General features: G+C 40.5%; 2 protein-coding genes and 1 pseudogene across 3 annotated transcripts; 2 read left to right on the top strand and 1 right to left on the bottom strand.

Moving 5' to 3' along the window:
• Nucleotides 1–281: 281 nt before the first annotated feature.
• Nucleotides 282–1,220, bottom strand: LOC148297556 (uncharacterized). The gene is made up of 2 exons (XM_088247521.1): nt 885–1,220; nt 282–785 (listed from the first exon to the last, which is right to left on the bottom strand). Exons 1-2 carry the CDS (start codon nt 1,218–1,220, stop codon nt 282–284), a joined length of 840 nt encoding a protein of 279 aa, XP_088103647.1.
• A 3,435-nt stretch (nt 1,221–4,655) lies between these two features.
• LOC148297555 (protein FAR1-RELATED SEQUENCE 5-like) lies at nt 4,656–8,363 on the top strand (annotated as a pseudogene).
• A 1,743-nt stretch (nt 8,364–10,106) lies between these two features.
• Nucleotides 10,107–14,384, top strand: LOC148297554 (protein FAR1-RELATED SEQUENCE 5-like). 2 transcript variants are annotated; one of them, XM_088254691.1, is made up of 2 exons: nt 10,107–10,522; nt 11,711–14,384. In XM_088254691.1, the coding sequence occupies exon 2, from the start codon at nt 11,714–11,716 to the stop codon at nt 14,285–14,287; it is 2,574 nt and encodes an 857-aa protein (XP_088110817.1). In that variant the 5' UTR covers nt 10,107–10,522; nt 11,711–11,713; the 3' UTR covers nt 14,288–14,384. The 2 variants fall into 2 exon arrangements, with proteins under 2 accessions (XP_088110817.1, XP_088110819.1); XM_088254693.1 differs by having other exon boundaries at nt 11,692–14,384.
• Nucleotides 14,385–14,626: the final 242 nt, after the last annotated feature.

Genomic DNA, 14,626 nt, shown 5'->3' with positions numbered 1-14,626 from the left:
GTGTTCTTCAGCCTAAAAGGCATGACCTTGTAGCAGTAGGTCCCTCTCTCGATGATGAAAGAAGTCTTCGCCTTGTCATCCTCGTGCATTATGATTTGATTATAGCCAGAGTAGGCATCCATGAAGCTGAGCAACTGATTGCCGGAAGTTGGATCCACGAGCTGGTCGATTCTCGGCAATGGGACGTTGTCTTTGAGGCATGCTTTGTTGAGGTTAGTGTAATTGACGCACACTCTCCATTTGCCATTTTCTTGTTTCGCCACGAGAACAACGCTGGACAGTCATTCCGAGTAGGAGACCTTTTCGATGAAACCGGCAGCTAGAAGCTTATCGATCTCGGCTCCAATGATTGCAACTCGCTCAGAAGCGAAGTTGAATCTCTTCTGCACCACGGGTTTGCTGGTGGGGTTAACATGGAGTCGGTGGCAGATGATGTTCGGGTCGATGCCAGGCATGTCAGATGGCGACCACGCGAACATGTCTTTGTTGTTCTGGAGGAAGGTGGTCAGCTCCACCTTCTCGTCTAGGCTTACCCTCGCTTTTTTGTCTAGCTGGTCAGGATCGAGGGGTACTAACTCAACGTCTTCCTCAGGCTTCCAACCTTCTTCAAGGGAGCCATCTGGGCGGATTCCCTCGTCTTGATCCTTCTCGTCTGGATTCTGGCGGCAGCCGATCTGCGCTTCTCTATCTGGCGGGCCAGGATTATGGGGTACTAACTCAACGTCATCCTTAGGCTTCCAACCCTTTTCAGGGGAGTCTTCCGGGCGGATTCCCTCACCTTGATCCTGGCTCCTTAATTGCTATTGTGAGGTAGCAACTCCCTTCCCATTCGGGCTTGCTTGTCTACTAAGAGCACTTCCTGCCTCTTTGGCAGCTTGCATTACTGGTGTGAACTGCAGATGCTTGCTCTTCTTGAGCCCTTGGGCTGTGCATCTCCTTGCCATGGCTTGGTCACTGTTGATTTGCCCAATCCCACCACCAGGGATGGGGTAGCGGATCTTCTGGTGTAGAGCATATATGATGGCTTCGATCATGCTGATCCATGGTCGGCCCAAGATTCCGTTGTAGGGAGAGACCTTGTCGATGACCATGAAGGTTTGCGAGCAGACCATCAGGGGTGAGTGGATGTCAAGGTCAATTGTTCCAACAGTGATTGACGTGGCCCCATTGAAGCCGGTGAGCAATCTGGTAAGTTTGCTGATCTTGGGCTCCAATCCCATCTGTTGGATAACGAATAGTTGCAGGATATTGGCTGCGCTACCCTCGTCCACGTGAACTCACTTGATCACAGCTTGTTCAATTTGGATGCAGATTACTAGGGCGTCATTATGCGGCAGATCAAGCCCGATCAAGCCCGATCAAGTCCTTCTTTTGAAAGCCGATGATGGGTGTATTCGCAATGACTAGTATGCCTGTTGTGACTTGGGAGACATAAGTCGCCTACGCGATCTTTCTCTTGCGCTCCTTGGTGGTCAGCCCGGACTCCTGGGAGTCAGCTAGAATGGTGTTGATCCGTATGACCTTTTGGGGAGGTTCCTTGGCAGCCGCATCACGATCCTCGATCTGCTGGATGGCCTTCTTTGAGACGAATTCTGTGCAATGGCCATCTTTGACCAACTCCTCAAGGTGCCTTTTCCAGGCATTGCAGTTGTTTGTGTAATGACCGTGCTCCCCGTGGAATGCGCAGTATTTACTAGTGTCCCTCCTAGAGGGGTCTCCCCTCAGGGGTGGCGGTCTTCTCACCCACGGCTTGTCCTTCACTTGTGCCAGGATCTGGTGGATCGGGATAGTGAACTCAATAAAGGTTCCTATTTCCAAGCCTCCCTCTTGGGGTCGCGATCTGCGCTTGTCTAAGGCTTTGTGCTCGAACTTGTTGCTCTTTTGGCTTGCCTGCCTTATCGGGTGATTAGCTTGCTTGCTGTCTTTCTTTGCGGCAATTCGGTCATCGTCCCAAAGTGTGTAGCGCTCTGCCGTTGCGAAGACTTCTGCCAAGGTTTGGCTCGGAGTTATGGCCAGCTCACAGTATAGCTCGTGTTTAGTTGGCAAGCCCTTCTTGAAAGCTGAGGATGCAACTTGGTCATTGCATCCTATGATGTTCGCCTTCTCAGCCTTAACCCGTCTGTGGTTTCTTGCGCAGGTTGAACAAGTGGTTTGCATGCTTTCTGACCGTCTTGTAGGAGGTGTACTCCTTTGTGAAGATGAGGGTGAACTCCTTGAAGTTGCCTATCGACGCGGACGGTAGAGTGTGGAACCAGTCTTGAGCTGCTCCTCGCAGAGTCATCGTGAACACTTTGCACATCAGGGTGTCGTTTGCCTTGTACAGGATCATGGCGCTCTTGAAGTGCCTCAAATGGCTCTCAGGGTCAGAGTCTCCCTTGAATGGAGTGATGGATGGCGTTGTGAACCGCTTCGGCGGTAGAGCCCATTCCACCTCGTTGGTAAAGGGCGAGCAGTCGACTCGATCAATTTCCTTGCACAGGGCCTCCTCCGTGCTTCCTTTAAGTTGGAGACCTTGGAGTCGGTCATTCACTAACTTCTCAACATCCTCTTGTGGCTCGGGTCGATGTCTTCGGTGCCTTGAGCGCCGCTGGTTAACTTCCTCCTCAACTCCCAAGGGTCGATCCCCATGGTTGCTCTGCCTGTGGGGCAGATTAGGAGATTGAGCTTGTGAGGATCCCTCTACGGCTTGTCGCCGTGTATTGGTTCTCGAGCGGGCTGGTGAGCGTTGATCGTTGCGCTCGTCACGCAATTGTTCACGAACTCGAGCTCCTTGTGTGCCCAGCCTAGATTGGATACTTCCTTACGGGCCCAAGCGAGCGTGGACATTGGACTGTGGGCCCAACCTCTTGTGTACATTGGTCCTTGGATCTAACCTCGAACGGATCGTCGACCGGCTCAGAGTACGACTTGCAGATGTCTATGTTTCGTCAGCACGATCTCGTTCTCTCCCCTGCCTGTTTATCCCTGTTTGACAATCCTGGGATCTCTCGAACTGCTCCCTGGCATGCTCGTACATCCTCCCCTTCTCGTCATGGGGTCCTAGGTTAGGGCCTTGGTTCAAGTTGATATGCCTGAGTAGCTGGCCAATCAGGTTGTTTTGATCGTCGACTCTTTGTGTGAGCTGATCAACCCGTGAGTTAAGGTTCACCTGACCAGAGGTGCGCATCGGGCCCAATGGCATATGGGCTAGGGCTACATTAGACGCGTATGTAGGTGCATACGTCAAGTGTGGTGGCAAATAAGGGAGAGAAAGGATTTGCTCTAAGACTGGGACGACATCAAAGTAGCCGTGGGGCTGTGCAGCAAATCTGGCAACTGAGTGGTGTGGCTGCTGCTGTGTTCCGATGGCAGGATGGCGCAGTAGAGTAGCTCCAGCAGGATGGCGCGGGAGAGTAGCTCCGGCAGTTAGCGCTTGAGGCTGCAAGGCTGTGCAGGTCACAGGACCATGTGGCGGTTGTTCTGCAATTCCAGCAGTTGTCTGTGGCGACTGTTCTGCAATTCCGGCAGTTGGAGGTGGCCGCAAGGTGTTGGTAGCCATGGTTTCGTGCGGTTGCAATGAGGTTTCCACCATGAAACCATGAGACGGGCCCGTCGTGGTGGTGTTACTCTTCGTATGTCTTGTATCGACCATGGTTGATTGGAAAAAAGTGTGGAAAATGGATTTGGAGCACACTTTGAGTATTATTTCGCACTCTCAATGAAAGCACCAATTTGTGGGAGCGATTTTCGTCCCACAAGAATATTCGCCTAAGATTCCTTTGTCTTCTTTGCTTCTCTTTCTCCCTGCAAAACAAACTGGAGTAAAAGGACCACACTCGGGGGGTGTTGGCCAAAGGCCCTCTGATGCCTAAGTCAGGTTGGGTGTTTGAAGGAAAACCGGGTGGCCGGAGCCGTGTGTGGTGGTCGGAGCCTTGTGTGAGAGAGAGAAAGAGTATGGTAGCTAGGGATTCTGAGAGATAATTTATGCAGAGTTTCAGTAGGAATTCAGACGTACCTTAACCCTTGTGCATAGCCATCTATTTATAGTAGCCTCGGAGACTAGGGCTTCAGAAGAATAATTCCACAAATGGAAAAGAATTATTCTTCCCTGATTTGGCGAGGTTGGTGGGATTAGGGATTTGATTTAAATCAAATCCCTAATTAAGGCAAGAATAAAATAAATCTCCAAATAAATCAGGTAACTCCCAACTAAATCAAGTACCTCCCAATTAGGTCAAATAATTCCCAAATTGATTGGCTTAATTATTTGACCTTGGATGAGATATTTTTGCTTCCACACGCCCCAAAAAAATAAAGGACTAGCCTCAGACAAAAATGGATAATGGTAAATCAATCAAACAATCCTTTACTTTATACAGCTCTTTTTTTTTTCTTTTCCAATTTCTGCATGCTGTTTCCAATTGTTGCAGGCCATAATTTTTTTTTTTTTTTGATTTCTGTAGGTTGTTCTTTTTACTATTCCGATAAAGTGGAACTAGATTCACACATATAGTTAGTTGCATATATATAGTCTAATTACTTTTTGCATATCTATTTCGTTAACTTGGCTGCTTGCATGAAATGTATTTTTTTTTTCTAGTACACAGATGTACTTGTTAATAAGTATTTTATCAACAATTACAATCTTAATTTTTGTTTGTTTTGTTTTTAAAATGATGTTGTGGCGTGTGCAAGTAGTTATTGATATTGAAAGTGAAGAAGAAAATCCAATGATCATCAATCGTATGGAAAGTTTCGAAGAAAATTTGCTTGGAAAAGTTGTGTCCACTGAAGAGTAAGCTTATAATCTCTACAACAGTTATGCTACGAGAACTAGATTTAGTGTTTGAAGGGGAAAAAAGGAGATATAATACAAAAAATATTTTGCGGCAATTTAGTTATTTTTGTTCAAAAGAAAGTTTTCAACTAGATAGTGGCTCTTGTTAAGCTCATAATTTCATACATATACATGCCCAATTTACTTACTTCTTTTGCTTAGTTTCCTATAATTCTGAGTTATTTGCCTCTATTTGTGTGTTTTGTAGGCCAATAGAGCAAGAGAGCATAATTCATGCAATTCAAGCATGTTAAGGCCTAATTTGGATGAATGGAAGAAGAACTTAAAGACAAACTCATTTTTTCTACAGTCCAGTTTCGTGGGTCACATTGCAAGATCTGTTTCAGCAACCTACACAGCTCGGATGAGGCCGCATTCTTCATGAAAGTTGTTCCAATGGGTGTGTACTATAACATATCCAAAATTCAGCCCCATTGGATAACTCTGGAGTCCGTAACCTAGCAAACACTGAACCATGCTCAGGATGGATTTTTGTCAGCGAGCAAAACGAGTTAGCAATTTGTTTCGGCCTTAACTTCCTCCTCCGAGCTTGGATTGGGCCAATACTTGTGTGGTTGGATCATACACATTCTGAACTTCACAATGGATATCTTAAAGTCTTCATTTGATTCAGCCTAGCCCAATTCGTAAGCCCAAGAAGTTGCTGGTCATGCTGACATGAGGATGAGCTGGTTGGAAGCTTGGTCAAGGTGAGCTAGGCATGAGCTATTGTAGCTGGTTGGAAGCTTGGTCATGGTGACATGAAGATGAGCTAGGGCTGCTGGTGGGATTTATTGGTGAAGTGCATCAACCAATTCAGATTTTATAATGCAAGTGTTGTATGCATTAGTGAAGTGCATCAACCAATTCATCTTTTATAATGCAAGTGTTGTATGCATTAGCCATATTGAATTCAGATTTATCACTCCCCTCTCCCTATAAATACCACATCCATTCCACATTCAAGACACAACAAATCCTGAGATTCACAACCCCCACAATTCACTCCAACCATCCTCAAACACTCTCACAATCCCAAACACTCCAACAATCACCAAAACAACTCCAGCAAACTTCTCTTCCATTTCCCTACGAATTTCATCTTCGTTAGCCATCACCACTCACTCAAACTCATCCCAAATCACCTCCATATCCTTCATACATCTTTCTAGAAGTGGGGAAGCTCTTGGAGAAGCATTAGAAGTGGAGAAGCACTTGGAGAAGCCTTGGACACCACAAGAACTTCAGAAAAAGGGTTTTTCTACTCTTATTGCATTCATTATGTTTTCTCATTTCTGTTCAAGTCTCTTTTCCATTATGAGTAGCTAAATCCATAACTAGGGCTTCGATGTAACCTAACATGAATATTCTGGGTTTATAAGTTTGGAGTTTCAAGTTTGATTCATGATTCATGTTCTTATTCATTATGCTTATAAGTTAACATGCTTGTTTGAATGATTGATCACCATTAGAACTTGTTTGTTAACTATCTTGGTTTGAATTAAGAGTATACACCATGCTTTAATTCGAATTGAACTATGAATAGGAAGAGTATGTATGGACATTCGACAACAGGGATTAGATACATACTTGGTTGTTTAAAATGTTCTTCTATGCTTAATGGGTTCCTAATGCTTAATTTTAGGTTAGACAACAAATGATCAAATTAGGGAATTAGGAACACAAGGTTAGGACCAAACACCATGGCCTAATCATACTTTAGCTAGAATCAATCTTTGAATCTGAATTAGACTTGTTACTTGAATCTTTATAACCCAGAATTGAATTGTTATGGTGAATCGAATGCCCTAGTCTCCAAACCTGTGTTTTAACCTTCAAAACCACCCTTTGTTACTTTTTTTTACTTGCTTTCCGTTGCAATTTCAGTTTGTTCATTTCTTTCTATAATCACAAGCATTCTCACTTCAAAGTTCATTTTAATCTTGCTGCATTTGTTTTCAAACTCACTCTTGCTTTAAATTCTGTTTGAGATTTAACTTCCTAACTTCTTGAATTTGGTAATCTAAAGTACATAACTAATTTGAACTTCTCAGTTTTCGTGGGTACGACCTCGTACTTGTCTTGCTATACTACTAATTGCCCCGTACAATTGCGAGTTAACATATTATTAACAACAGCTCTTCAGAAGTGAGCAGGGCTAACAAATTAGAGACGAGAACAGGTTGCGAAGCTAGCATTCGATTTGCCTTCCAAGATGACAATGGTATGTGGAAAGTTTCTCATTTTGTTTCTGAACATAACCATGAACTTGCTATGCCGGAAGAGAGGCAATTTTTGAGATAAAATAGAAAAGTGTCAGAAGTGCATTTGGGTGTGATTAAAACCATGGTGGATGCAGGAATAAGGGCCACAAATACATACTCTTATTTATCAGAAGAAGTTGGTGGGTCTCAAAATGTCGGTTTTACAAACAGATATTGCTACAATGTTGTCAATAAGGAGAAAATGGTCATGATTGAAGCAAGTGATGCTCAAAGCTTGATAAACCTTTTCAAGCGCGAACAAGCTGAAGATCCTATGTTCTTTTACACAGTGCAAGTGGATCAAGAAAACCGAATGAAAAACTTCTTTTGGAGATATGGAAGGTCACAAATTGATTATGATTGTTTTGGGGATGTGGTAGTATTTGATACTACATATCGAACTAGGAAAATGCTAGAGGCACCAACTTTGGGCACCAACTCTCTAATAGAGCATGGGACCCGTTGTATTGGCGGGCTCCACCTCTATTAGAGAGTTGGTGCCCAAGGTGGTTCCCAAAGTTGGTGCCTCTAGCACCACCCATCGAACTAATAGGTATAACATGATATGCGCTCCTTTTGTTGGCGTCAATCATCATTGGAAAACATACTATTCGGTTGTGCTTTTTTATTGGATGAGAAAACTGATTCATTTATTTGGTTATATGAGACATTTTTAGAATCAATGGGAGGTCGAAAATCGAAGACTATTTTTACTGATCAATGTCAGGCAATGGCAAATGGCATTGAAAAAGTTTTTCCTGGGGTATGTCATCGTTTATGCTTGTGGCATATATCTCAAAATGCTGCAAGAAATTTGGGAAGTTATTATGGGAATCCTGAGTTCAACCGTATGTTCAACAAGTGTCTTCAAGGATATTGTGAGACAATTGGAATTTCAGTCTACTTGGGATGACTTATTAGCAAAATTCAACCTTACAGGCAACCCGTGGTTGAAGACATTGTATAGTCTTTGTGCGAAATGGTGTCCAGTATTTAGCCAACATATTTTCACTGCTAAGATAAAATCTTCCCAAAGAAGTGAGAGCACAAACAATGTTTTCCATCAGATGTCTACTAAGACAATGAGTCTTACTCAATTTGTGCATCACTATGATAAACAAGCGGAAAAAATGCGTTCAAGTGAATTAGAAGAATCTTTTCGTTGCAATCAAGGACTCCCTTCTGGAATTGCCAAAAGCAGTAGCCTTCTGAATCATGCTGCTACTGTCTACACAAGAAAAATATTCAAATTATTTGAAAAGGAGTTTGTAGATATAGTCTAGGAGTGATGATGCATGAAGTTGGAAGTGATGGTACAATACACTCATTTGAACTTAATGAAGAAGGTCATAAAAGAGTTTACATTGTCCAACTAAATTCATTAAATTGCAGTATTTCATGTAGCTGCAAAATGTTCGAGTCTATGGGTTTATTGTGTCATCACACTCTAAGGGTACTAAATGTGAAATGTTGGAGTCAAATACCAAAAATATATATTGAAGCGATGGACAAAAGATGCAAAGAAAGGATTGGAGGCAAGTGAGCATGGTGAATTATTACAAATAAAGGGTAAATCATCGGTCACATTGCGGCAAAATACTTTGATGCGAACAGCTTATGATGTATTGACTTAGGCATCAGAGATAGAAAATACTACTAGAATTGCTTTGCAAAAATTGAGAGAGATAGCAGGATTGATTGAAAAATAAATGATAAAGTCAAAGGGAGAAGTTAATGCAAAAATTCATGATAGTCTTGATGATTGTAATGCAACCACATTTGATGAGACACCAGTACAAAATCCCTCTTGTGTAAATGCCAGATTGAAAGCGTTATGGAGAAACGAAGAAGAAAGATGTCAAAAGATATTGTTTCATCTAGTAAGAAAGTTTTATATTTTCTTTGATTTACATAAAATCCCACTAGTCTCTTCTGATTAGAACTCCACAATGATGCTTATTGTTATTTATTGTTTTTTTTTTTATAGGAAAAACCAAGCAACCAAGCAATATAGGCCCTTCATATAACTCATCTCATGCACCACTCAGTTCAAATTTTCTTCATCCAGATGGTGTGCCCATGAGTACAAATATTAACAATCATGTATGTTCTAAGATTCTTTGAATTATCTTATAATTTACAGTAAATTCGACTAATCATATATATTATGTTACCACTGTTATATAGATCTATCCAACTATAAGCTGGTTAACTACCAACGATCATGCATATTTGCCCCCATCTAACCAAGTAATCCAATTTGTTAGTTTAAACATCAAGTTTTGTGTTTTCATTTATGTACCTAGAAAATTTAATGGTGTAATATATATATTTTTTTCTTTTAGGATTACAATTCTACAGGGACATTATATCAACCCAATTTTTCTTTCACAAATATGCTACAAAGTAGTGATTTGATGACACAGTTGAATCAGGTAATGATTCAGTCATGATTATATATCTATAGCTTACGCCTTATGCTTACTTAGGAGTATTTGGTTGATGAAGCTATATGTAATGCAGGATTCACATTCTTATGGTTATGAGCAGCAACAAAATCCACATAAGTAATGCCTCCTTATATTTTATAAGGTATTGCGTAAGAACAAATAGTTATAATTATTGTTTAGTTTTAAGTTATCTAATTCTTTGACTCAACTTTATTTATAATTTTGGGTGCAGGTGCAAGAGTTGTTTATGCTTGGAAATCTGGACTCATTTTGATTTAAATATACTTTATTATCATTATTTGTTATTGGTGTTTTTTCTATTGTATAACTTGCAATGAACTATTATGATCATATTTTTGTTCTACAATCACTGGAAGCAAAAATATATTTTTTTTCTTTTTACTAGTCTTTACAAAATTTATCATTTAGATTTTAGTAGAGTATGAGTGTAAACCATATAAATTGACAAGCGGTACCAAAAAAATACCCATCAAGCTTTGGTATGCTAAAGAATGTGGTAATGATATGCTGGGCCACTTTCATTAACATAATTTTCAACAATACAAGGTACAAACAGGGAAAATTCTACAATGGGCGTGGTGTATCCATGCGCCCAAAATATCAGCCATTGGATGAGTAAGTGGAGATGAGGGTTAAATCCACACCATTGACTGCTGGTAACCTGTTAAAAGGGTTGGTGCAGGTAAAAGTGAATAAAATAAAAATTAAACAGAAAAAGAGAAAGAAAACAAGAAAAGAAAAACAGAAAAAGAAAGGGAGAAGGGAAGATCGTGAACTGCTGCTGAGGCTTCTCCAAGAACGGCGCTCTCTCTTTCATCTCTCCCTCTCTTCCCCTACATCTGAATCGCTTGATTCTGGAGATGAATTGAGAAGATCTTAAATCTCGGTGGCTGGGCATTTTGCGTGGTTCACAAAAAATCGGTGGAAACGAGTTGCTGTTGCTGAAACGAATTTAAGTGGCCATTGCAAAGGTAAAATTAATAGCTTTATTATCCTTGTCCATACTTGAGTTCCCAGCTTTTTCTCAGCTTGCATTTTCCATATGAATGGAAATGGGGTCGGTTGGATTGGCTGTTGCAAGATTCTGTGCTTTCCCTACAGCTTTCTATCATTTTCTCAATAATCAAACCCAACAACTCATTGAGTGATTAAGTTTATTAGTTTAAGCATGCACAAAGAGGACACCAAACTTTTCAATCCCGAAAAAAGAACCCCCAAAAAAAAAAAAATCTTTGTATTATAAGCATATATTAAAATGTTGAATTCTTGATGGTATCTCTCTTGTTTAACAAAAATAAAAAATGAAAATGAAAATTTACCACATGATTTTTATTATCCTTGTCCACACTTGAGTTCCCAAAGACCAGCAATATAACATTTTGCTATATTGATCTGCTCAAAGAAAACCAGCTATTTCTATGGGTGATTTTCCCTCTATGAAATCAAGTAATTATGTTATGAAAAGAAAACCAGAAAAACTAAGCAGAAATTAATGCAGCCCAGGAAGCAACAAAGCAGAAGTAAATGGGTTTTTGATTTGCTAAAAAGAAAACCATTGTAATTTGAGTTATTTCACAGACAAGAAACACAATATGATCAATGTCAATATCTTTCTCTTCTTTAATGTTGGGCATATTGTTGATGTTGAAAAGTTTGTGACTCATTCAAAAAACATTAGATAGAATTTATTAATTGTAATGCAAATGGGATGATATTTGTAGCCTTGCATTTTGGTAATGGAAATGTAAGATGTACTTCAATATATCATTTTGAATCCAATTACCAATTGGTTAGTCCTATTTTGCAATGATTGTATCCATATTTCCATGTTATTGGTAGCCTCTTGCATTTTGAGAACATATGTGATTTGTGAATGCAATTGACAAACAGTTACGTCTAATTGCATTATAGTCTTGCAATTGACAACTAGTTACGTCTAATTGCATTATAGTCTTGCAACTGACAAACAGAATAGTCTCTTTGCATTCTTGTCGCGCAATTGCCATTATATGTGCACAAGTATGAAATGTAGAATCTCTCAGTAAGGACTAATCCTTCATAATTTAATTGTATGTTTATATTTCTACTAAATGCAATTGATGTGTATCCATTTATGTTCATATTAAATATTCCATGGAAGACATGTTGCCTATTTTCAGGAAATGGATGCAGAAGCAAGTAAAACGAATGGAATTCAGGGCCAAAACTCTGTACCTAACAGTGAAGGTTATTTTGCAGAGGCTGAGTCACTTGAAGAAACTGAAAATGCCCCATCTTTACAGATTTTGGACAGTAGAACAGAAGAAATTACTGAGAAAAGCGGACAGTTTGAGTATGATGGGTTGAACTTCCAAAATATGAGCATTGCTGATTTAGCGGAGAGAGAGTTTGCAAAATTTGAGGAAGCAGAAAGATTTTACTGCAACTATGCTCTTGCAATTGGTTTTAGCATAAGAAGAAGTCGATTGAGACGTAGCGAGGGTGGGGTTGTGATGGGAAGACAATGGGTGTGCTCAAAAGAAGGGAGTAGATCAAAGAAATGGACGAATAGAGATAATATGGTTCGTACACCAAGGAAAGAGACTAGAGAGAATTGTCATGCTACATTTGCTGTGAAGTATTGTCCTAAACGGGATGCTTATATTGTGACTAAATTTGTAACGGAGCACAGCCACCGACTTGCTAACTCTCGTGAGGTGCCTTTTCTTCGTTCGCACCGGTGTGTTACGGAATCTAACATAGCACAATCTATGTCTATGAGAAAAGCCTCTATTAAAACCAATCGGACATACGACTATATGGTTGACCAAGCAGGTGGATACATGAAAGTGGGGTTCACCAGTAAGGATCTATATAACAGGATCGATTTCGAGCGTCGACAAGTAGTATTGGATGGTGATGCAGAAGCAGCAATAAGCTACATGAATGCCAAGGCAATAGCGGATCCGGAATTTTTTTGCATGTTTAGTGTAGATGAGGAGAATAGATTGGCAAATTTGTTTTGGAGAGACTCTCAATCTCTACACGATTATTGTTGCTTTGGGGATGTGGTGATATTTGATAGCACGTACAAAACCAACGTATATGACAAGCCTTTAGTGGTGTTTGTTGGTGTAAACAACCATAACGCGACTATAGTTTTTGGTTGTGCATTTCTTGTTGATGAGACTGCTGATACATATCGTTGGGTACTCAGAACTTTTTTGACTTCTATGAAGGACAAGAAGCCTGTATCTATTGTCACGGACGGGGATGAGGCAATGCGTGTAGCGATTGATGAAATTTTTCCCGATGCATATCATCGTTTATGTACATGGCACATCATGAGGAATGTGAACACCAATGTGAATAACCCAGAAATTGTAAGGGAGTTTAGCTATTGTGTGCATGGTGGTTTGACACCAGTGGCGTTCGAACAACATTGGCAGCAAATGATAGATACATATGATCTAAAAGGCGATTGGATCGAGATGATGTACCGTAAACGGAAACGATGGGCTGAAGCGTACTGCTCAGGGCATTTTTTTGGTGGGAATACCACAACACAACGTGTCGAGGGTATGCATAAGAACTTGAAGGATGGAATTGGTAGAGGCATGAAGTTAGTGGAGTGTATGCCACGGATTGAAAGATCGTTATTGAGGTTGAGAAATGAGAATGTGAAGGATGACTTTGATTCCAACAATTCACACCCACTCCTTCGTACGCACCTCCGATCACTAGAGGAACATGCAGCTTCTATTTTCACTCACGATATTTACAAGTTGATAAGAAATGAGATAAACAAGGAGGCTAAATTAATTCTCGTGCAACCCGTAAGAAACAATGAAGATCCTCGTGTTTACACATTTTCCAAATTTGGAAGACCCGATGAGAAATGGACTGTAGTGTACTACAAGAAAGAGCAACATCTGCAGTGTTCGTGCAAATTATTTGAATCCAGTGGAATTCCATGTTGTCATATGTTTGGAGTCATGAAATGTGATCATATGGATCAAATACATCCGTCCGTAATAATGAAGAGATGGACAAAGGATGCAAGACGTGGGAGTGAATTTGTAGTCAAGTCGGATGATGTTCCCAACGAAACTATTCAAATGGCTAGGTTTGGGTCATTAAGCTCTGATTTTAACAAGCTTTGTTTTTATGGGTCGCAGACAGAAGTCGCTTACAAGAGGCTAAAGGCTGAATTTGGGAGATTAAATACTTTGGTTGAGAGATGGAAGGAGCAACATGAGCAAACTAGTCTTAATCTAGGATGCCATAATAATGTTGTAAGAGACCCCATAGTTGCTAAGACAAAAGGAAAGCAAACAACGGGAAGCAAAGGCAAAAAGGCCCCCCAATGCGGAGAGTGCAAGGTTACTGGTCACAACAAAAGAAACTGTCCAAATAGCATTGTTGGTGAGAGAGGTAAGCGGAAAAGGGGTTATACAAGTGACAGGAGCGATTTTCTTTCTAGTTTTGGACCACAAGATGACACAACTGTTGGAAACAAAACATTTTTTTCCTCCTCGAGTGCTGTTCATGGGACTAAGACGTTGTCCTCTTCTTATACAACCCCTAACTCGGGCTTCTCATATGGCGAAGTGTCTAGTGGCTCCACTCATTACAACTCAAATGATTTCACCTTTGAGACACCCGAGTATAGTGTATTGGAATCACAATTTGACACACAAGCCTCACCACCTAGAGATCGTAATAGATTTTGGGTTCCGTTCACCCCAATAAAATGACATGGATTGTAGTACTTCCACTATATATATGGTTTAGCTTTTATGTACGAAATATTCATTAGAACCATATTGTTCATGTATTTCCCCAACTTTTGGCATGACATATATTATTAGTGTTATTTTGTATCTATGTTAATGTTACATCTAGGAGTTTTGATACATTAATGTTGTTAGATGCAATAAATTCCATTGTTTTTCATATTTAGGTTAGGTGCTTAATTATGAAGCTACATGGAAAATGGGAAAAATGATATGGCAGAGTTCTTTGGAAATTGCCTGAACGTCAATATGATTTTGCAACACGAAATGGCAATTACACATTGTCTGTTTGTCAGTTTC

Source organism: Prunus avium, chromosome 1, assembly GCF_965620075.1.
Source record: "Prunus avium chromosome 1, drPruAviu1.hap1.1, whole genome shotgun sequence".
Lineage (NCBI taxonomy): Eukaryota > Viridiplantae > Streptophyta > Magnoliopsida > Rosales > Rosaceae > Prunus > Prunus avium.
The sequence above is the reverse complement of the archived record's forward strand: the minus strand, read 5'-3'. Positions and strand labels throughout refer to the sequence as shown.